General features: G+C 44.5%; 2 protein-coding genes across 2 annotated transcripts in view; one reads left to right on the top strand and one right to left on the bottom strand.

Annotated features, from left to right (window-relative positions):
* LOC144111955 (uncharacterized) overlaps positions 1–21451 on the bottom strand; it is a 319997-nt gene that overhangs the window by 77210 nt on the left and 221336 nt on the right. The gene's annotated exons all lie outside the window — the stretch shown is intronic.
* LOC144111953 (uncharacterized) overlaps positions 1–21451 on the top strand; it is a 67460-nt gene that overhangs the window by 20857 nt on the left and 25152 nt on the right. The window contains exons 7-14 of the mRNA XM_077645048.1: positions 5480–5549; positions 6416–6562; positions 7581–9056; positions 9901–10047; positions 12189–12335; positions 13354–14829; positions 15674–15820; positions 17798–17944. Of these exons, the coding sequence (XP_077501174.1) occupies positions 5480–5549; positions 6416–6562; positions 7581–9056; positions 9901–10047; positions 12189–12335; positions 13354–14829; positions 15674–15820; positions 17798–17944 (3757 nt within the window). The remainder of the gene's footprint in view (positions 1–5479; positions 5550–6415; positions 6563–7580; positions 9057–9900; positions 10048–12188; positions 12336–13353; positions 14830–15673; positions 15821–17797; positions 17945–21451) is intronic.

Here is a 21451-nt window from a genome sequence, read left to right as displayed (position 1 = left end):
TTGGTGGTAGCATTGCTTTGTTTGTTGTCTTTGAGGAGGTGCCATTTTATCGAGCTTTTTATTTAAATGTTTATTGACTTAACTTACTCTCTCACTCACTCACTGTCTCATTAATTTATTTATTAGTTATACCTACAACACTATACTGTAGTAAGGCATTATTGTAGTGGGGAGGGGCTTAGTTGTAAGAAATTGTACAAAGGGAGACCTTTCATTAACAAACTGTGACACTGTAAAAAACTGGCGTCCCACCGTGCAGCACAGCAGCTGAGATCCTTCTGACCCTGTTTTTGGTGCATGGTAGCCCGCAGCTGTTTTATGTGCCATAAAACCCAACACACCAACCACTAAGCATTACTCTAGGTGTTCCAGGGAAGGCAGTCACTAATCTTGAAGTATAGGTTTTTTTTTTAAGTAAAGAGAATTAAGCTTTTTGCAGCATGGTAATACCAGTGTTGGCAGACGTCAAAAAACGGGAATCATGTTAATTAGTAAAGGGATATTTAGCCAAATTCTAAAACAGTAGAACCCCACTATAGTGAACCCGGATATAGTAAAGTGAAACTGCGGTCCCATTTCGCCTCCCATAGACAAACTGTACATTTTTTTTTTCGGTTATAGTAAGGATTTTTTTTTTCAAATAAAACGGCTATAGAAAAGAGAGCCTGGCCTTGGCGACGTACCTCCCGCGGAATGATGACAACGTGGTACGCGCGAGGCCGATATTCGGAGGTAAATGCATACCAAAGACAATAAAACGGCGCTCTTTGAGATAGCTTCACCACCAAAATCGACAGCTGTGAGGAGAAGCCAACTTAATCTTGGGGCCGTGAGGCGAAGCGTGCGGCGCGCACGAAAAAAAAAAAAGTAAGGCGGGCTATGAACGCAGAAAGAAGGAGGCGCGGGTCGCTCAAGACAAACTTCCTCAGAACATAAACAAAATCGAAAACGTGATAACATGAAATGAGATAACTGAAGATAAGTAATTAACACATAAAAAGACAGTAAGAGTAGTATATGGAACGTATTTGTGAGTTCCTTTCATAAACTAACACTGTGTTTAGTAAGTAGCCAGTGAATTTCCAGAGAGCATCCTCAGAGCCATACCATCACCAACAACTGATATAGTAAAGACCCTGATATAGTAAAGATTTTTTCTGGTCTGAGTCACTTTACTATAGAGGGGTTCTACTGTAGTTAACTTTTGAACTACTATAGTGATAGGCACCAGATTGCAATTAGAGATTTGCAGCCAGCCATTAGTAATAGCCATGTGAATTTTTAGAATTTCAAAAGCCTGATAACTCTCGCTGCTCCAGCACAACTAATATTGGCTACATCGTACCCAAATATGCGCGCTTTTGAAAAGCATGCAGGCAAAGCAACCCCTCCAGTGCTCGTAACTAGTCGAAATAGCCAAATCTTGTCGAGCCACAGCGCTGAGGGTAACCGCGTTCTCTAAATCATACTGATATGGCCGTTACTAATGGCCAGCTACAAATCTCTGATTGCAACCAGATGCCTGTCAGTAATATTTACAGTTAACTATTAGAATTTAGTTAATCACTTTACTAGTTCACGTGATTTACTTGTTTTTTGACGTTCACCAACACTGGTATTACCATGCTGCAAAAAGCTTCTCTTTACCTCAAACACCCTATTTTTAAAAAATTGCAATCGGCTTCCCAGGGACGCCTCATATATCAACAAATAATCGGGGAACATCGACAGCGGAGAGTAAGGGAAGAAATTAAAGGTATTGTTGCATGCCTCAATGAGCAGCAGAACACATCAGCGAATCTGATCATCACTAAGGAGGATCTGTGAACAATGCTCTCAGTTGTGCTTTTGATTTGAAGTGCAGCCATCACTTTGTTAGGGAGCTACTCCCAGTTGCTAACTGTGTTAGGAAAAAGAATTATTTAAAGCTATTATTATATGTGGTACTGGTACGGTCTAATTTTCTTGGTATGTATTGTCTCTCCTAGACGAAATTTGTTGCTGCTTCTTAACGAACAGTGTTCTACCTGTGCCAGTTTTATTTGTGTGTACCCTAATCAGAACCCACGTACATATGATGCGCATTTGTTTTAAACGGAATTCTTGAAAAAATGCACCGCCTCCGCACCCCAAGTACCACTGTGCTCGCACATAGTGGGTGTTTTAAGAAGTGCGAAACAATGGGGGTGCTCTGAGCAGGCTTCCAAGTTGGTTGATTTGTCTAAACCAGATTTCTGCTTCCTGCGGCCAAACAGCTCCCAAGTGTCTCGTGCTTTTCCATGAGATTATTTGTAATTTTGATTTAAAGGTGCATTCTGTCATGCAAGTATTTAACTAAATATGATCTATAAAACACTGTCGCATGTTTATGTATGCCTGGAGGCCCATAGCAGAAAGCGTGGAAAACTCGTTAGGGAAGAACTGTCTGCCAGATTTTGTGTGTACATTCAAGGCACCGCCAAGGCTTGAGATATGCATGTGGATTAACCCTGTCAGGCTGAACTTTTGCTCGAGTATGATGAGAACGTACGTGTTGTGAAATTTTGATCAGGTTTTTTTTCTGTGCATAGCGAACATTTTCTAACCTAGACCTCCTTATATTCAGGGCCCTTCGTTTTGGGTTCTTTTTCTTTTCGATGTGGGGGGTGTAGAAAACCGACCATATTTTTCTAGCTCAAATTTGGGTGAAAATTGGGTTACTCAGAAAAAAAATTTTACGTAGTTTGGGCTTTTTTGGTACACAAGACAGTATAATGGCAATGATTTGTTTTTCTGCTAGACACGAAATTTTCTTGTTTTGCTCAATATTTCATAAACAAAATGGAAATTGCAGATTCCAGTAAAAAGTTATTTACTAGTTAAGATTTTTTTATACCCTGTTACAAATATTCCATCGCATACTCTATCAGTCTCCCATGAGAGACTCCCGCGTCTGAGCAATACCACATCCTGCCATTATTTGTATTATGTGAAAACATTAAACATCATAGCGACGATTTTAAATGCGGAAGGTGTTGGGTCAGGGTGTTGTCAGCGTGGATGGTGCTTCCTAAGCGAAATTGATATACAACGTCTTGTCGGCACTCATGTTCTGGCCTCTCGTTCCTACATCGTCCTTTTCGAACTTGTCCTCAGATTCGTCCACCTCATAAGAACAAGAATTAAAAGAGGTTCAGGGTCCTTGATTGACCAAAGACACCCCTCTGCAATAAGCTTTAGATATCCACAAATTTTCTTGTGGTGTCTTGAGCTTTGTGAGCTGAAGACCAATATGGTCTAGAAGGCCGGCCCACTTTCAGGGAAAAATCGGGTTTGACCTGATTCTTAAGAAAGAAGTTCGGTGTGCAAAAACCAGGTAAAAGTGTGTTTTACATGAAAAACGAAGGGCTTTACTTACATTGCATAGCCTCTGCCAGCAAAATTATAATTTCCTGTGACAAAGCGTACTGCTTCCTTTTTTGCGCTTGTTCCATTTTATCTGTGAGGTTTCTTTTGTGTTGATCCCAAGTTATACATTCATATTCTAAGGCAGACATAATGTTAGTCAGGTATGTTTACTTTCAAGGATGACTGAGTGTGCTTAAAAATCACTTTGGTAAAAACAATAAGCTTTTTGCTGTAATTTAGTATGATTAGGCCAGTGAAGCACTTCAGTAAATGTAACTTCAATATATTTAACAGTTTCTGTAGTTCAAACCACATTATTTGTTTTACACGAGCTAAGGGAGGGCTTTTTTCATCCTTTCTTTTTGTAAACTGCACATAACATTTTTCAGTACTGAAAGTCATCTGCCATAGATTGCACCAGAGAGAGACTTTTTTGACTTTAGACTGCAAAATAGACACATCGTCAAGGAATTTGATTGGACAGTATACAGCACAGTCATTAGCGTATGGCCTGATGATGGTGGATGGAAGGTCTGCTGCTCAGTCATTTATTGACACTATTAGGCCTCAAAGTTTATTTACTAGACCAAGGTCATATACCGTCGCGCACTCCCCCATGCCGGTGTCCTTCGCATGCCGCAGTTCACGCACGTGTATGTCTCCACCGCGGCAGTCCTCCCCGCTCATACCAAGCACCACGCATGTCCAGTTCCTGCGCCCTTCCCCCAGGCCACCGCGTTGCCGTCCCCATCAGCTTGTTCCACAGTGCTCCACTTTGACACCTGCTCGCGGCACTGACACTGGCCCTCACAACACAAGGAATAAAAGTGCACTTTATAGATCTGATGTTACACTGTTCAGAACAATGTACTGTTTATGCAAGGGTAAACAATTGCTTATCCTCTCGAGATTATTATGAAAATGAAAGCTAACTAGGTGTGGCAATTTTTTTGCAAAAGAAGATTGTGCATATACTTGTTGATCAGTTTTTAAACTGGTTGCAAATATGTCTGGTGCAAATTAGTTTGCTATCTTGGGAGGTATGCTTCTAATAAAACATATCTAGGCACTATATGCTACGTATTGCTCAACCGAAGCAACGAGTCCGAGTTATCACAGCATTTGTTCTCTGAGCTCCTGAAATCTTTGTGCAGAAAACCGCACCGGGGTGATGACTAATACACAAGGGTGCACAAATGTGGCTTCTCATTTTAGTGATCAGTCTGGTGTGATTTTGTGTACGATGAACTACCAACTAGTCCCTGTTATTGCTCACCTGATCTTGATGCATCTATGCCCAGGGCTATAGCTTTTAGCGTAGTGCGGGTTCCCATCCGAGTTCATTTAGTTGTGTTGTGCATGATAAACCGGAGGGAAAACCATGCTGACCAGGAGAAAAATGATATTTTCCTAGAAGTGCTTTACCTAGGTTAGAGTACAGGAAGTGTTCGAGCATATCTTACAGCAAGTGAAGGTTAAAAATACTGTACAATCACTTTCTTTAAATACTTGCATCACTTTGGATGCCAGTGATGGATGCCCAGGCGAAGACAAGACCTCTTGTCGAAACATTGGCAAGCAATCTGAGACTTTCCTTTCCCTTGTTCACTTTGTGATTATTCCAGTCTTAGGGCAGTTTTTGCATTTTGTTGTGTATTAGATAACTAAAAGAGGAGCAGCCTGTCTTGAACAATGCCTCGAAATGTAATCAGAAATTTTTTTCAGCTCCATGACCGAATGAGGATTAGCACAGCTAGCTGACTGCAGCCATGAGTAAAGCATTTTGTATAATTTTCTTGGAAGCAATATGAGGCAGTCTGTAACTGTTGGCAGACGATGTGCTTAGGAGGTGACACCAGGGCCCTCTTGTGTGTGTTCGTCGCCGTCTTGCATGAAGGAGGCCAGTTCAACAATTTGAAGAGCTTTGGTTATGGTCGGGGAGAACCTGGCACAGAGTGTTCTTGGCCTTCTTTCTGCCTCTGCGGAGGAATCCGAATGCTTGCAGCAGATTTGCTTGCATGCATTGGTTCTAAAAGAGGTGTATTGAATGTGTTCTTCATGTGTTCATCGTGTGGTTTCTGCATGTGTGCAGAACTGCTCCAGAGCGTTGATATATGTGCGGACATGGAACCAGGCAGCCTCGGAGGCTCCAAGAGACCAAGGTGCGTTCGCATTTGTACGTCAACACCATAGCAAGCAAGAACGAGGCAGCTGTATTTCAGGGGTGGGGGACAAAACAGGAAGTTATCAGCTTAAGCTCCTTTATTGTGTACATGTATAGCTGAGAATAGGTAAGATTAAGGTTGTATTAGAACGCATACAAAAAACTAAAGATCCTAACAGTCTTTGAAACCAAGGAAAGCATAGGGAAACATTACTGTTGTGATTTATTCTTTATTGTCGCTGGAACAGTGGAAAAGTAATTGGGTGATCATTTCAGACAGAAGAAGATGTAACGAAGTATAAGAAAAGAGCTGAACCTGCTAATGAAGTTGTAGGGTCGCACAAACAACATATAGGTCGTTGGTTTGGCTCTCACTGGTGGCATGTCTTCTAGATTGGTAAATTATCTCTTGTCACAAATGAATGCTTAGTAACTACTCTACTTGACAAGAGACAATAAAAGATAAATAATAGTAAGGTATTTTTCTGCTTTCGTTTGTTCTGGAGGCTGTGCCTTCCAGTAAATGAAGTTAGTTAGCTGTTGTCTCGCAGCCATCAATGCACCATATGTAACGGTTAAAACCCTTGTGTATCATGGGTAAACAAAAACACTGAAAGGTGCTACAGAACTGATGTGGCAAGTAACCTAGAGCATGACACTTAGCTCCTACTAGACCAGTGTCATGCTAATGATAGCGATTTTCTTATATGCAGCTCAACACTATAGTGCAGGGATAATTGCAGCAGTTGTGGCAAAACATCGTTACACCAAGCTTAGCTCAGCATATTGCAATGACTGGATGGTGGGCAATGCAGCTGCCCATACTGGGTACTGCTTCAGATGTCGTGTCAATGCCTTATACAGGTGGACAAAGGCTGAAGAGACGGTGTGCACGTCTCCCCTCCAAGCACAGTCCAGCAAAGATTTTGCGGCTGGATCAGGCTACTGGAACTGAGACGTCAGAAGGCAGTATGACTGCACCACAAGGGCACAAGCACCCAACAGCCCATGGTGAGATGCTTGCTTGGCCTGTTATATTGTCTCACCACTGAAATCATGTTCTTCCTCATGCTGCTACCAAAAATGTGCTGCTCATGCGTGCTGCTAACCCTGAGTGCACTTATATTCACGCCAAAATGGGGGCAAAGCTGCGTATGCATACCATATGCTCCTCTTTGCATGGGTCGCAATGTGGTTTGATGTTGTTTATAGGTTCTACATACCTGGCGCCTCCAACTTTGCTCAGACTGTGGGACATAGGTAACAGACGTGTTGTCACTCAGTATGGGTTTTCCTGTTTGTTCCGCAAGTACGCTGCAGGAGAGAGGACGTGCAGATTGTACGCTGGATTCGTGTGAATGCTCGACGTCCAGACCGACTGACAGATGCTTGGTCACGTGTCGCAATAACCGCGCTGACGCGCGCGGGCCATACGCGATTCGGTCCGCTTGTCTGAACCCACCTTAAGGGCCATCGGGGTATCTTGTCTTCACATTACATGCCTTGCCCAAGCCCATTTCTTCCTCTTGATTTTGACTAGGATGTCATTAACCTGCGTTTGTTCCCTCACCCAATCTGCCCACTTCCAGCTTAACGTTACACCTATCGTTCTTCTTCAGTTTGGTGTGCTGTCCTCAACTTAAACTAAACCGTTCTCGCTAGCCTCCACGCTTCTCCCCATAGGTTTTTGCCTCGATTTTCACGAGAACCAAAAAAGGGAAAAAATTCCAGCAAAATCCAACCACACTATTCAAGCCAAGAAAGGCTGTACCATGGGAAATTTATTTTGATATCATCGAACAAGAACAAAGCTTCTTCCCAGGCCAAGTAGTATGAGAGGATTTTTTTTATTTTTTGTTCTACGATTATCTGTGTCTGAAATGAACGAGGTAGAATGGTGAATTTTTTTCATACATATGTTGGTTGGTCACTAATTTTCGTCTGTGTTCACTTTCACTCACGTTTTCCCCCTACATTTCGTTGTGTTTAGTATGGGAGAATGCACTTTGCTTTGTTAATTTACTTGCAGGTGACGGTGCCTCTGATGAGAGAAGCATGCTGATCAACATGAGAGCAGAAATGGGGGATCGCCGGTCGCTCACTCCCTTGCCTCCATCTCCTCCACATGGTGGGGAGGAAAGCAAAGTTGACCAATTTGAGGTCACCTTACCAGACCTGCCCTCCATATCCCTATGGCTGCCCTGGTCACTGCAGTCAGTGGCCTCTCCACCAGAGCCAGAGACCTCTTCACCAGAGCCAGTGCCGGAGTCTACTCCTCCTCCAGGACCATCCCAACCCACACGTCTGTTGGAGGCTTGTGTGCAGGTATCTCGGGAGGAGCAGCTGGAGCCTGCTACTCTGGAGGAACCTGTGGTGCCTTTGGCTTCCTTCGAACTGCCACAGGATGCGGCTGAGGGGCAGGAGCATGGCAAAGAGCAAATGGCATTTGCATCCATCTCTGTACCAGAGCCAGGGCTAGTGCTGGAAGTAACTTCAGAACCACCCCAACCCAAAAGACTGTCAGAGGCTCACATGCAGGAATCTCTGGATGAGCAGCAGGATCTTGCAATGAGAGATGTTAAGGAACTTGTGGCACTTTCAGTTTCTTCCAAACTGCCACACGAGACTGCAGGGATGCTGGAGCACGTCAACGACACAATGGCGCTTGCATCTGTCTCTGCACCAGACCTAAGGCCTGTGCCAGAGCTGACTCCTACTTCAGAACCACCCCAACCCACACAGCCGTCGGGGGCTAGTGTGCAGGAATATCTGGAGGAGCAGCTGGAGCCTTTTACTTCCTCCAAACTGGAGCAGCAGAATCTTGCAATGGAAGCTGCGAGAGAACTAATGGTGACTTCAGGATCCTTTGAGCTGCCCCAGGAAACAGCAATGCAGCTGGAGCATGCTGAAGAGGCAATGGCGCCTGTAGCTATATCTGCACTGAACCCAGGCCTTTTGCCGGAGGTGTCACCTCTTTCAGAAGCATCTGAATCCAGACATGTATTGGTAGCTAGCACGCAGGCATCTCTGTCAGAAGAGCTGAAGTCTGCTGCTGTCTCCAAGATGGAGTTGCAGGCCCCTGTAATGGAAGCTGTGGAGGAACTTACGATGACTTCAGCTTCCTCCAAACTACCACAGGATATTGCAGGGATGTTGGAGCACGTTGCAGGACCGATGGCGCTTGGGGCTATCTCTGTGCAGGAGACAGGACTGGACGTGCCTGCTCGGTCAGAACCACCACAGACAGCTTGGCCACCAGACCTTTTTATGCTAAGTCAGGTGGCAGAATCTGCCGCTCGCTGTGAACTGAAGCAGCAAAATCTTGGTCAGGAGGGGCCAGTGACGGCTCTGCCGGCTTCCCCCGAGCTTGCTCCGGCCTCTGTCCTCGAGTCCGTGGCACTTGCAGCTTCATCTGAGCCAGTGCAGCCAACCACAACGGCGCTGCTGCCTCAACTGGCCGAGTCTGGCCTGTCACCGCATCCAGAGGCTGTATTTGAATCAGAGCGTAAGTATTTCTGATTTCTTGTGCAGGTTGCAGAACCATGCGTACATTGTGAATGACCTGATGCATGGCTTCACTTTGCAGCTCGTACTGTAAAATTTGGGTGAGAACACTGGATGGCAGGGACACAGTGCAGGCTTTCAATGTGTGTTGGAACAATATGGCTGCATTATATCAAGCTGTCAAAGGACTGTTATCATGCCATCACAAGTAACTAGGTGACAGCATGAACTTTTATTCATGGGCAGTAACTGCGAAGCATCGCAATCTGATGCTTGTTGCTTGGATGAAGGTGACATGTTTCGTAATTGGGCTAAACGGCAGTCACAGCCTGCTACCATCATGATTAAAAATAATTTGATTTGGTCTCTTTAATTTTTAAGTGTGTGTGCGCGCGTGTGTGCGAGAGAAAGAGAGAGCATGACACTTAGCTCCTACTAGACCAATGTCATGCTAATCATAGCAATATGCAGCTCAACACCATAGTGCAGGGATAATTGCGGCAGTTGTGGAAAAACATCGTTACGCCGACCTTAGCTCAGCATATTGCAATGACTAGATGGTGGACAGCTACCCATACTGGGTTAAAACAGATCCTTGGGCGAGTTGGTAACTCATTATAACCAGAACAGCGCTCACTAAGACACGGACACGAAGGGAGACACGACACACACGAGCGCTGACTTTCAACTGGTGTTTATTGTTTGGAACGAGGCATGTATACAGTTCCAACAACACAAGGAAACCAAACCATCCATTCATAGATTCATAGTTAATTCATGCTGCTGCTTCAGATGGTACTGCTTCAGAGGTACTGCTTCAGATGTCGTGTCAATGCCTTATACAGGCAGACCATGGGTGAAGAGACGGATTAGACGTCCCCTCTCCGAGCACAGTCCAGCAACGATTTCGTGGCCGGATCAGACTACTGGAACTGAGACGCCAGAAGGCAGCATGACTGCAACACAAGGGCACAAGCACCCAACAGCCCATGGTGAGTTGCTTGCTTGACCTGTTATATTGTCTCACCACTGAAATCACGTTCTTCCTCGTGCTACTACCAACAATGTGCTGCTCATGCTTGCTGCTAACCCTGAGTGCACTTATATTCACGCCAAAATTGGGGCAAAGCTGCGTATGCCTATCATATGCTGCTCCTGTTTGCGTAGGTCGCAATATGGTTTGATGTTGTTTATAGGTTCTACATACCTGGCGCCTCCAACTTTGCCCAGACTTTAGGACATAGGTGACAGACGTTTTGTCAACCAGTATGGGTTTTCCTGTTTGTTCTGCTAGGATGCTGAAAAGCCTCTCGAAGTGTTGCCGAGGTGGCCGTTTCATCATAAAACCTTTTTAACAATGGCAAATCCGAGGGAGCACCTTTTTTTTTTGTCGTACTACAAGTGGTGACTGCAGTCAGCAATTATTACCAGTCCGAACTGAAGGGGATCAGTGCCGCCAGATTCTGCAGTAACTAAGAGCAGCTGGTGAAGGCGAGACACCAGTGGCGGTAAATAACCACAGCTGCTACCTGCAGAGCGGGAATGGTCTACTCTTGCAATACGTTCTTGCAGTTGACCGCAGACAGGGGCAGTCCTTCCTTGCATACATTTACGACACGTGTCATGACACAATGTATATGAGAAGCTTAGACATGTATCTATGTGGCTGCTGGTTGGAATGCTTTTGCCATAGCGTATATCCCATAACCGGTCTGGAGTGCCATACAGTTAGGGCCTTGGTATTGAGGTGGTCACTTGAAGCAAGGCATCTTGCAGCTTGTTTCAAAGACTTGCATTCTTTCATATGTGTGTATATGTAGCACAGCCCATTGGCAACTACAAGAGGTCTAAGGAAATGGAAGATGGAAGTTTAGAGCTGTCCGAAAAAACGTAAATCACAGTCACAGCATATGCCTTCAGGCAGCACTTTTTTCTGTCCTTTTTTTTTTCCAGGCAAAACTAGCCAGTACCTCACTTGAACATTACATGTTTATGATAAAGCAAGTCATTTTGCTTAATCCTAACAAAGTCACGTCCCTTTGTCATTTACGTAGGTGGCCCCAGTCTCCGTGTCTGTATGTTTCCATTTATAGCCCTGTTGATATAAGCATTTTTTTTCACAAAGTTCGAAGAATAACTCATATGCGAGGGAGAAACATAGTAGCTGATCGACATTGGAACATAGTGCTAAAATTTAAGATAATCAAAAACAGCCTACATAAGCATTAAACTGAATTCTGTAGAGCCTTGATCCCTTGACTGTCACGACAGCTAGATGGCATACGGTGACCAGGGACCATACTCTGTAACAATCCACTTCTCAACTTTATTATTTTTTTCATCTACAGTTAGTATACCGCTGCAACTTAATTGTGACAGCATCATTGACAGGTTAACAAACCATGTGATTCACGGGCTCCAGTATGGATGGCAGAGCTGGCCAATCCATGGAGACAAAGGAATGAATAGAGAAAAGAGTTCTTGCAAAACGCGAGAAACATGGATTAAGGTGATATGTGGAAAAGTAATTGGGTGATCATTTCAGACAGAAGAAGATGTAACGAAGTATAAGAAAAGAGCTGAACCTGCTAATGAAGTTGTAGGGTCGCACAAACAACATATAGGTCGTTGGTTTGGCTCTCACTGGTGGCATGTCTTCTAGATTGGTAAATTATCTCTTGTCTCAAATGAATGCTTAGTAACTACTCTACTTGACAAGAGACAATAAAAGATAAATAATAGTAAGGTATTTTTCTGCTTTCGTTTGTTCTGGAGGCTGCGCCTTCCAGTAAATGAAGTTAGTTAGCTGTTGTCTCGCAGCCATCAATGCACCATATGTAACGGTTAAAACCCTTGTGTATCATGGGTAAACAAAAACACTGAAAGGTGCTACAGAACTGATGTGGCAAGTAACCTAGAGCATGACACTTAGCTCCTACTAGACCAGTGTCATGCTAATGATAGCGATTTTCTTATATGCAGCTCAACACTATAGTGCAGGGATAATTGCAGCAGTTGTGGCAAAACATCGGTACACCAAGCTTAGCTCAGCATATTGCAATGACTGGATGGTGGGCAATGCAGCTGCCCATACTGGGTACTGCTTCAGATGTCGTGTCAATGCCTTATACAGGTGGACAAAGGCTGAAGAGACGGTGTGCACGTCTCCCCTCCAAGCACAGTCCAGCAAAGATTTTGCGGCTGGATCAGGCTACTGGAACTGAGACGTCAGAAGGCAGTATGACTGCACCACAAGGGCACAAGCACCCAACAGCCCATGGTGAGATGCTTGCTTGGCCTGTTATATTGTCTCACCACTGAAATCATGTTCTTCCTCATGCTGCTACCAAAAATGTGCTGCTCATGCGTGCTGCTAACCCTGAGTGCACTTATATTCACGCCAAAATGGGGGCAAAGCTGCGTATGCATACCATATGCTCCTCTTTGCATGGGTCGCAATGTGGTTTGATGTTGTTTATAGGTTCTACATACCTGGCGCCTCCAACTTTGCTCAGACTGTGGGACATAGGTAACAGACGTGTTGTCACTCAGTATGGGTTTTCCTGTTTGTTCCGCAAGCACGCTGCAGGAGAGAGGACGTGCAGATTGTACACTGGATTCGTGTGAATGCTCGACGTCCAGACCGACTGACAGATGCTTGGTCACGTGTCGCAATAACCGCGCTGACGCGCGCGGGCCATACGCGATTCGGTCCGCTTGTCTGAACCCACCTTAAGGGCCATCGGGGTATCTTGTCTTCACATTACATGCCTTGCCCAAGCCCATTTCTTCCTCTTGATTTTGACTAGGATGTCATTAACCTGCGTTTGTTCCCTCACCCAATCTGCCCACTTCCAGCTTAACGTTACACCTATCGTTCTTCTTCAGTTTGGTGTGCTGTCCTCAACTTAAACTAAACCGTTCTCGCTAGCCTCCACGCTTCTCCCCATAGGTTTTTGCCTCGATTTTCACGAGAACCAAAAAAGGGAAAAAATTCCAACAAAATCCAACCACACTATTCAAGCCAAGAAAGGCTGTACCATGGGAAATTTATTTTGATATCATCGAACAAGAACAAAGCTTCTTCCCAGGCCAAGTAGTATGAGAGGATTTTTTTTATTTTTTGTTCTACGATTATCTGTGTCTGAAATGAACGAGGTAGAATGGTGAATTTTTTTCATACATATGTTGGTTGGTCACTAATTTTCGTCTGTGTTCACTTTCACTCACGTTTTCCCCCTACATTTCGTTGTGTTTAGTATGGGAGAATGCACTTTGCTTTGTTAATTTACTTGCAGGTGACGGTGCCTCTGATGAGAGAAGCATGCTGATCAACATGAAAGCAGAAATGGGGGATCGCCGGTCGCTCACTCCCTTGCCTCCATCTCCTCCACATGGTGGGGAGGAAAGCAAAGTTGACCAATTTGAGGTCACCTTACCAGACCTGCCCTCCATATCCCTATGGCTGCCCTGGTCACTGCAGTCAGTGGCCTCTCCACCAGAGCCAGAGACCTCTTCACCAGAGCCAGTGCCGGAGTCTACTCCTCCTCCAGGACCATCCCAACCCACACGTCTGTTGGAGGCTTGTGTGCAGGTATCTCGGGAGGAGCAGCTGGAGCCTGCTACTCTGGAGGAACCTGTGGTGCCTTTGGCTTCCTTCGAACTGCCACAGGATGCGGCTGAGGGGCAGGAGCATGGCAAAGAGCAAATGGCATTTGCATCCATCTCTGTACCAGAGCCAGGGCTAGTGCTGGAAGTAACTTCAGAACCACCCCAACCCAAAAGACTGTCAGAGGCTCACATGCAGGAATCTCTGGATGAGCAGCAGGATCTTGCAATGAGAGATGTTAAGGAACTTGTGGCACTTTCAGTTTCTTCCAAACTGCCACACGAGACTGCAGGGATGCTGGAGCACGTCAACGACACAATGGCGCTTGCATCTGTCTCTGCACCAGACCTAAGGCCTGTGCCAGAGCTGACTCCTACTTCAGAACCACCCCAACCCACACAGCCGTCGGGGGCTAGTGTGCAGGAATATCTGGAGGAGCAGCTGGAGCCTTTTACTTCCTCCAAACTGGAGCAGCAGAATCTTGCAATGGAAGCTGCGAGAGAACTAATGGTGACTTCAGGATCCTTTGAGCTGCCCCAGGAAACAGCAATGCAGCTGGAGCATGCTGAAGAGGCAATGGCGCCTGTAGCTATATCTGCACTGAACCCAGGCCTTTTGCCGGAGGTGTCACCTCTTTCAGAAGCATCTGAATCCAGACATGTATTGGTAGCTAGCACGCAGGCATCTCTGTCAGAAGAGCTGAAGTCTGCTGCTGTCTCCAAGATGGAGTTGCAGGCCCCTGTAATGGAAGCTGTGGAGGAACTTACGATGACTTCAGCTTCCTCCAAACTACCACAGGATATTGCAGGGATGTTGGAGCACGTTGCAGGACCGATGGCGCTTGGGGCTATCTCTGTGCAGGAGACAGGACTGGACGTGCCTGCTCGGTCAGAACCACCACAGACAGCTTGGCCACCAGACCTTTTTATGCTAAGTCAGGTGGCAGAATCTGCCGCTCGCTGTGAACTGAAGCAGCAAAATCTTGGTCAGGAGGGGCCAGTGACGGCTCTGCCGGCTTCCCCCGAGCTTGCTCCGGCCTCTGTCCTCGAGTCCGTGGCACTTGCAGCTTCATCTGAGCCAGTGCAGCCAACCACAACGGCGCTGCTGCCTCAACTGGCCGAGTCTGGCCTGTCACCGCATCCAGAGGCTGTATTTGAATCAGAGCGTAAGTATTTCTGATTTCTTGTGCAGGTTGCAGAACCATGCGTACATTGTGAATGACCTGATGCATGGCTTCACTTTGCAGCTCGTACTGTAAAATTTGGGTGAGAACACTGGATGGCAGGGACACAGTGCAGGCTTTCAATGTGTGTTGGAACAATATGGCTGCATTATATCAAGCTGTCAAAGGACTGTTATCATGCCATCACAAGTAACTAGGTGACAGCATGAACTTTTATTCATGGGCAGTAACTGCGAAGCATCGCAATCTGATGCTTGTTGCTTGGATGAAGGTGACATGTTTCGTAATTGGGCTAAACGGCAGTCACAGCCTGCTACCATCATGATTAAAAATAATTTGATTTGGTCTCTTTAATTTTTAAGTGTGTGTGCGCGCGTGTGTGCGAGAGAAAGAGAGAGCATGACACTTAGCTCCTACTAGACCAATGTCATGCTAATCATAGCAATATGCAGCTCAACACCATAGTGCAGGGATAATTGCGGCAGTTGTGGAAAAACATCGTTACGCCGACCTTAGCTCAGCATATTGCAATGACTAGATGGTGGACAGCTACCCATACTGGGTTAAAACAGATCCTTGGGCGAGTTGGTAACTCATTATAACCAGAACAGCGCTCACTAAGACACGGACACGAAGGGAGACACGACACACACGAGCGCTGACTTTCAACTGGTGTTTATTGTTTGGAACGAGGCATGTATACAGTTCCAACAACACAAGGAAACCAAACCATCCATTCATAGATTCATAGTTAATTCATGCTGCTGCTTCAGATGGTACTGCTTCAGAGGTACTGCTTCAGATGTCGTGTCAATGCCTTATACAGGCAGACCATGGGTGAAGAGACGGATTAGACGTCCCCTCTCCGAGCACAGTCCAGCAACGATTTCGTGGCCGGATCAGACTACTGGAACTGAGACGCCAGAAGGCAGCATGACTGCAACACAAGGGCACAAGCACCCAACAGCCCATGGTGAGTTGCTTGCTTGACCTGTTATATTGTCTCACCACTGAAATCACGTTCTTCCTCGTGCTACTACCAACAATGTGCTGCTCATGCTTGCTGCTAACCCTGAGTGCACTTATATTCACGCCAAAATTGGGGCAAAGCTGCGTATGCCTATCATATGCTGCTCCTGTTTGCGTAGGTCGCAATATGGTTTGATGTTGTTTATAGGTTCTACATACCTGGCGCCTCCAACTTTGCCCAGACTTTAGGACATAGGTGACAGACGTTTTGTCACCCAGTATGGGTTTTCCTGTTTGTTCTGCTAGGATGCTGAAAAGCCTCTCGAAGTGTTGCCGAGGTGGCCGTTTCATCATAAAACCTTTTTAACAATGGCAAATCCGAGGGAGCACCTTTTTTTTTTGTCGTACTACAAGTGGTGACTGCAGTCAGCAATTATTACCAGTCCGAACTGAAGGGGATCAGTGCCGCCAGATTCTGCAGTAACTAAGAGCAGCTGGTGAAGGCGAGACACCAGTGGCGGTAAATAACCACAGCTGCTACCTGCAGAGCGGGAATGGTCTACTCTTGCAATACGTTCTTGCAGTTGACCGCAGACAGGGGCAGTCCTTCCTTGCATACATTTACGACATGTGTCATGACACAATGTATATGAGAAGCTTAGACATGTATCTATGTGGCTGCTGGTTGGAATGCTTTTGCCATAGCGTATATCCCATAACCGGTCTGGAGTGCCATACAGTTAGGGCCTTGGTATTGAGGTGGTCACTTGAAGCAAGGCATCTTGCAGCTTGTTTCAAAGACTTGCATTCTTTCATATGTGTGTATATGTAGCACAGCCCATTGGCAACTACAAGAGGTCTAAGGAAATGGAAGATGGAAGTTTAGAGCTGTCCGAAAAAACGTAAATCACAGTCACAGCATATGCCTTCAGGCAGCACTTTTTTCTGTCCTTTTTTTTTTCCAGGCAAAACTAGCCAGTACCTCACTTGAACATTACATGTTTATGATAAAGCAAGTCATTTTGCTTAATCCTAACAAAGTCACGTCCCTTTGTCATTTACGTAGGTGGCCCCAGTCTCCGTGTCTGTATGTTTCCATTTATAGCCCTGTTGATATAAGCATTTTTTTTCACAAAGTTCGAAGAATAACTCATATGCGAGGGAGAAACATAGTAGCTGATCGACATTGGAACATAGTGCTAAAATTTAAGATAATCAAAAACAGCCTACATAAGCATTAAACTGAATTCTGTAGAGCCTTGATCCCTTGACTGTCACGACAGCTAGATGGCATACGGTGACCAGGGACCATACTCTGTAACAATCCACTTCTCAACTTTATTATTTTTTTCTTCTACAGTTAGTATACCACTGCAACTTAATTGTGACAGCATCATTGACAGGTTAACAAACCATGTGATTCACGGGCTCCAGTATGGATGGCAGAGCTGGCCAATCCATGGAGACAAAGGAATGAATAGAGAAAAGAGTTCTTGCAAAACGCGAGAAACATGGATTAAGGTGATATGTTTCGTAATTGGGCTAAACGGCAGTAAGTCTGCTGCCATCATGATTAAGAAATAATTTGATTTGGCCTCTTTTTAATGTGTGTGTGCATGTGTGTGCATGCGTGAGAGAGGGAGAGCATGACACTTAGCTCTTACTAGACCAATGTCATGCTAATGATAGCGATTTTTTGATATGCAGCTCAATACCATAGTGCAGGGATAATTGCGTGTGTTTGTGCATGCGTGTGTGTGTGGAAGAGCATGACACTTAGCTCCTACTATTCAAATGTCATGCGAATGATAGCGATTTTCTTATATGCAGCGCAACACCATAGTGCAGGGATAATTACGGCAGTTGTGGCAAAACATCGTTACACCGAGCTTAGCTGAGCATATTGCAATGACTTGATGGTGAGCAATGCAGCTGTCCATACTGGGTACTGCTTCAAATGTCGTGTCAATGCCTTATACAGGGAGACCATGGCTGAAGAGACGGATTAGACATCTCCCCTCCGAGCACAGTCCGGCAACGATTTCGCGGCTGGACCAGGCTACTGGAACTGAGACGCCAGAAGGCAGCATGACTGTAACACAAGGGCACAAGCACCCAACAGCCCATGGTGAGATGCTTGCTTGGCCTCTTATGTTTTCTCACCACTGGAATCACGTTCTTCCTCGTGCTACTACCAAAAATGTGCTGCTCATGAGTGCTGCTAACCCTGAGTGCACTTATATTCACGCCAAAATTGGGGCAGAGCTGCTTATGCCTACTGTATGCTCCTGTTTGCGTAGGTCGCAATATGGTTTCATGCGAATGGAGGGAAGTTTAGAGCTGTCCGAAAAAGCGTAAATCACAGTCACGGCATATGCCTTCAGGCAGAACTTTTTTCTGTCCTTTTTTTTTCCAGGCAAAACTACCCAGTGCCTCACTTGAACATTACATGTTTATGATAAAGCAAGTCATTTTACTTAATCCTAATAAAGTCACGTCCCTTTGTCATTTGCGTAGATGGCCCCAGTCTCCGTGTCTGTATGTTTCCACTTATAGCCCTGTTGATATAAGCATTTATTTTCACAAAGTTCAAAGAATAACTCATATGCCAGAGAGAAACATAGGAGCTTATTGACATTGGAACATAGTGTTAAAATTTAAAAATTTAAGATAATCAAGAACAGCCTACATAAGCATTCAACTGAATTCTGTAGAGCCTTGATTCCTTGACTGTCACGACAGCTAGATGGCATACAGTGACCAGGGACCATACATTGTAACAATCCACTTCTCAACTTTATTATTTTTTTCTTCTACAGTTGGTATACCGCTGCAACTTAATTGTGACAGCATCATTGACAGGTTAACAAACCATGTGATTCACGGGCTCCAGTATGGATGGCAGAGCTGGCCAATCCATGGAGACAAAGGAATGAATAGGGAAAAAAGTTGTTGCCAAACATGAGAAACATCTAGGTTAGTCTTAGCGTACAAGATGTAGCCATAGTGCTTCCTCTGCAGCCTTCTGTCTGGGGGTTCTGGTGACATCCACCCATGAGAATTCCTTAGACAAAGCACCACGATTCCTTGTCTTCTTGTCTTTTGCTTATGAGTAGCTCCTTGCCTAGGCAGCAGGGAACTGAATGTTAGATCGAGATAAACAGCAATTAGGTACTTCAGATGGGTTAATTAGCTACTAGTCCTTGACTGTCTGCAGGTTGTGAGTTAGTGCTAAATCTTTTGGTGCTGTACATTAATGGTCTCCATACTTAAAAAGAAATGCCGTGTCGAAGCATTATCTCAACCTAGTGTTATTCTAGGTGTCGATAGGATTTGATCAAAGAATACCCCTGTCTAGTGTTGTTCTTTGTTTAGCTCAATGGTCGCTGAAGACACTGTTGTAAAGCAGCCTTGCTTGCTTTTTTTTTTCTCTTTGAAGGAAAGGCCTCTCTTTCTGCTTGAAGCAAGGTGCAAAAAACGAGAAAGGAAAGACCTGAGGTGTTTAGTGAATGATGCAACCATTGCTCGTGTAGGAATGGAAGGGCTACTTCCCAGTAGAAAAGAAAACAGTTGGAACCAATTGGATTATCAGCTGGTTCCAATTGGACCAATTGAGTTTACAGATGTTTCCAATTTGAATGGTGTGCAAAGTGGATAGTCCAAATGGAGTATCCGATTATACCAATTCAGTTTCCAAATGGTTAGATTTGGATCAATTGAGTTTCCAACTGGTGAGCCCAATTGGTCTATACAACTGCACCCAATGTATCCATGTGAATATTTGCATATCTGACAAACAAGGCATAACTAACATGGTTTTTATATTAATAGCTATCAACAGCTTATCCTGCTAAATTGTATTCATTATCTGCACTACCTCTGCCTAAGCTGTATGCACCACTTGCACCACCACTGTGGTCGAAATTAAATAACTGTGCTGAGTGGGCAAGCATCACTGGCCCCAGCCTGAGAGCTTCATTAATGGGGTATATAAGTTGGAATGCAAGTGTGTTCTTTGCATGTACATAACGAGCTAATTTATATGCTATTAGTGTCTGAATGTGTAGTGTTTCTTGTGTGTGATTTACGCTTGTCTTTTGGCCTTGATTTCCATAAATTCTTATGGTTTTTAATTCCGTAGTAAAAATTTGTTGATTGGCACCAGTCCAAGCAACTCAGTTTTCCTTTTGGACATTAATATGTTAAGTTGTAGAAATATTTCTCACATCGTATATTTTTCACAACTTAATTGTGATGTTTATGTTGTGAATATTTTCTGGATGCAAAAACTGCCCAAGGCCTAATCGGTCCAATTCATTGGTCCAGTTGATCCAGTGGAGTCCAATTGGCCAGGTGGCTAAAAACACAACTGAAACCAATTGGTTCCAATTGTAATTAGTTACAATTGCAAAATCCACTTGGAACCAATTGGAAAGTCGAATTGGTTCCATTTGAAATTTCTAATCTTTTTTTTTACTTGGCCATCAAGCAAGAATGTAAGTTGGTCGTATTGGTGATGCATGGTGCCTTGTTTCTGCAAAGGCACTGATGTTTTGTGGAGTTTGACTTCAGAAAGCATGGACGTCTATACGGTCTTGCTAGTGTTAGGTACAGCATTCCTCACAGTAATCATTTTTTTTGACAAATTAAGAGAATATTACAGGCTTTATAGCCCTGGTATCATCATCATCATCATCATTTATTAACCCTTAAGGGTCCCGTCAGGGACATTACATAAGGGGGGGGTGGTACAGGGGTGTTCAGCCGTCATACATGAATATAAATAGAATGAATATAAATATAGAAGGAATATAAAAATACAGAAAAATATAGAAAATATATAGAAAAATATAGAAAGTAGAACAAGACGAAAAAAGACAGAAGTAACAAATTCAAATAATCACGTCATGACAGAGTGTAGCACAAATATAAACAAAAACAAATTGTAACTTTGGAAGTAGCACAGGATGGTCAGTTAGCAGGGCTTGGAAGCTGGCATAGGGTGCAGGAAAAAATTATTTGTCGTTGAGATGTTCGATTAGGAGCTGTCTGAATCTGGAAGGATTAGTCTCAATGACAATGTGTTCACTTCTTGGGGTGCCGTTTTTTTTATTCCCTTCCGCAATAGACATAAGGTTTCATTCTATATTCTTGTGTTGGTATTTTATTTTCATCATCCTCATCAGCTCGACTACGCCCACTGCAGGACAAAGGCCACTCTCATATCTTTCCAATTAAATCTGTCCTGTGCCAGATGCCACCACCCTATCCCCGCAAACTTCTTAATCACATCCGCCCACCTAACTTTCTGCCACCTTCTGCTACATTTCCCTACCCGTGGAATCCATTCTGTTACCCTTAAGGGCTATCGATTGTCTTGTCTTCACATTACATGCCCTGTCCAAGCCCATTTCTTCCTCTTGATTTCGACTAGGATGTCATTAACCCGTGTTTGATCCCTGACCCACTCTGCCCTCTTCTTCTCTCTTAACGTTACACCTCTCATTTCTCTTTAGTTTGGTGTGCTGTCCTCAACTTAAGCTAAACCCTTTTCACTAGCCTCCACGCTTCTGCCCCATAGGTTTTTGCCTCGATTTTCACAAGAACCAAAAAAGGGAAGAAATTCCAGCAAATT

The sequence above is a fragment of the Amblyomma americanum genome, unplaced genomic scaffold, assembly GCF_052857255.1.
Source record: "Amblyomma americanum isolate KBUSLIRL-KWMA unplaced genomic scaffold, ASM5285725v1 scaffold_19, whole genome shotgun sequence".
NCBI classification, from domain to species: domain Eukaryota; kingdom Metazoa; phylum Arthropoda; class Arachnida; order Ixodida; family Ixodidae; genus Amblyomma; species Amblyomma americanum.
This window is presented reverse-complemented; position numbering and strand designations above follow the sequence as displayed.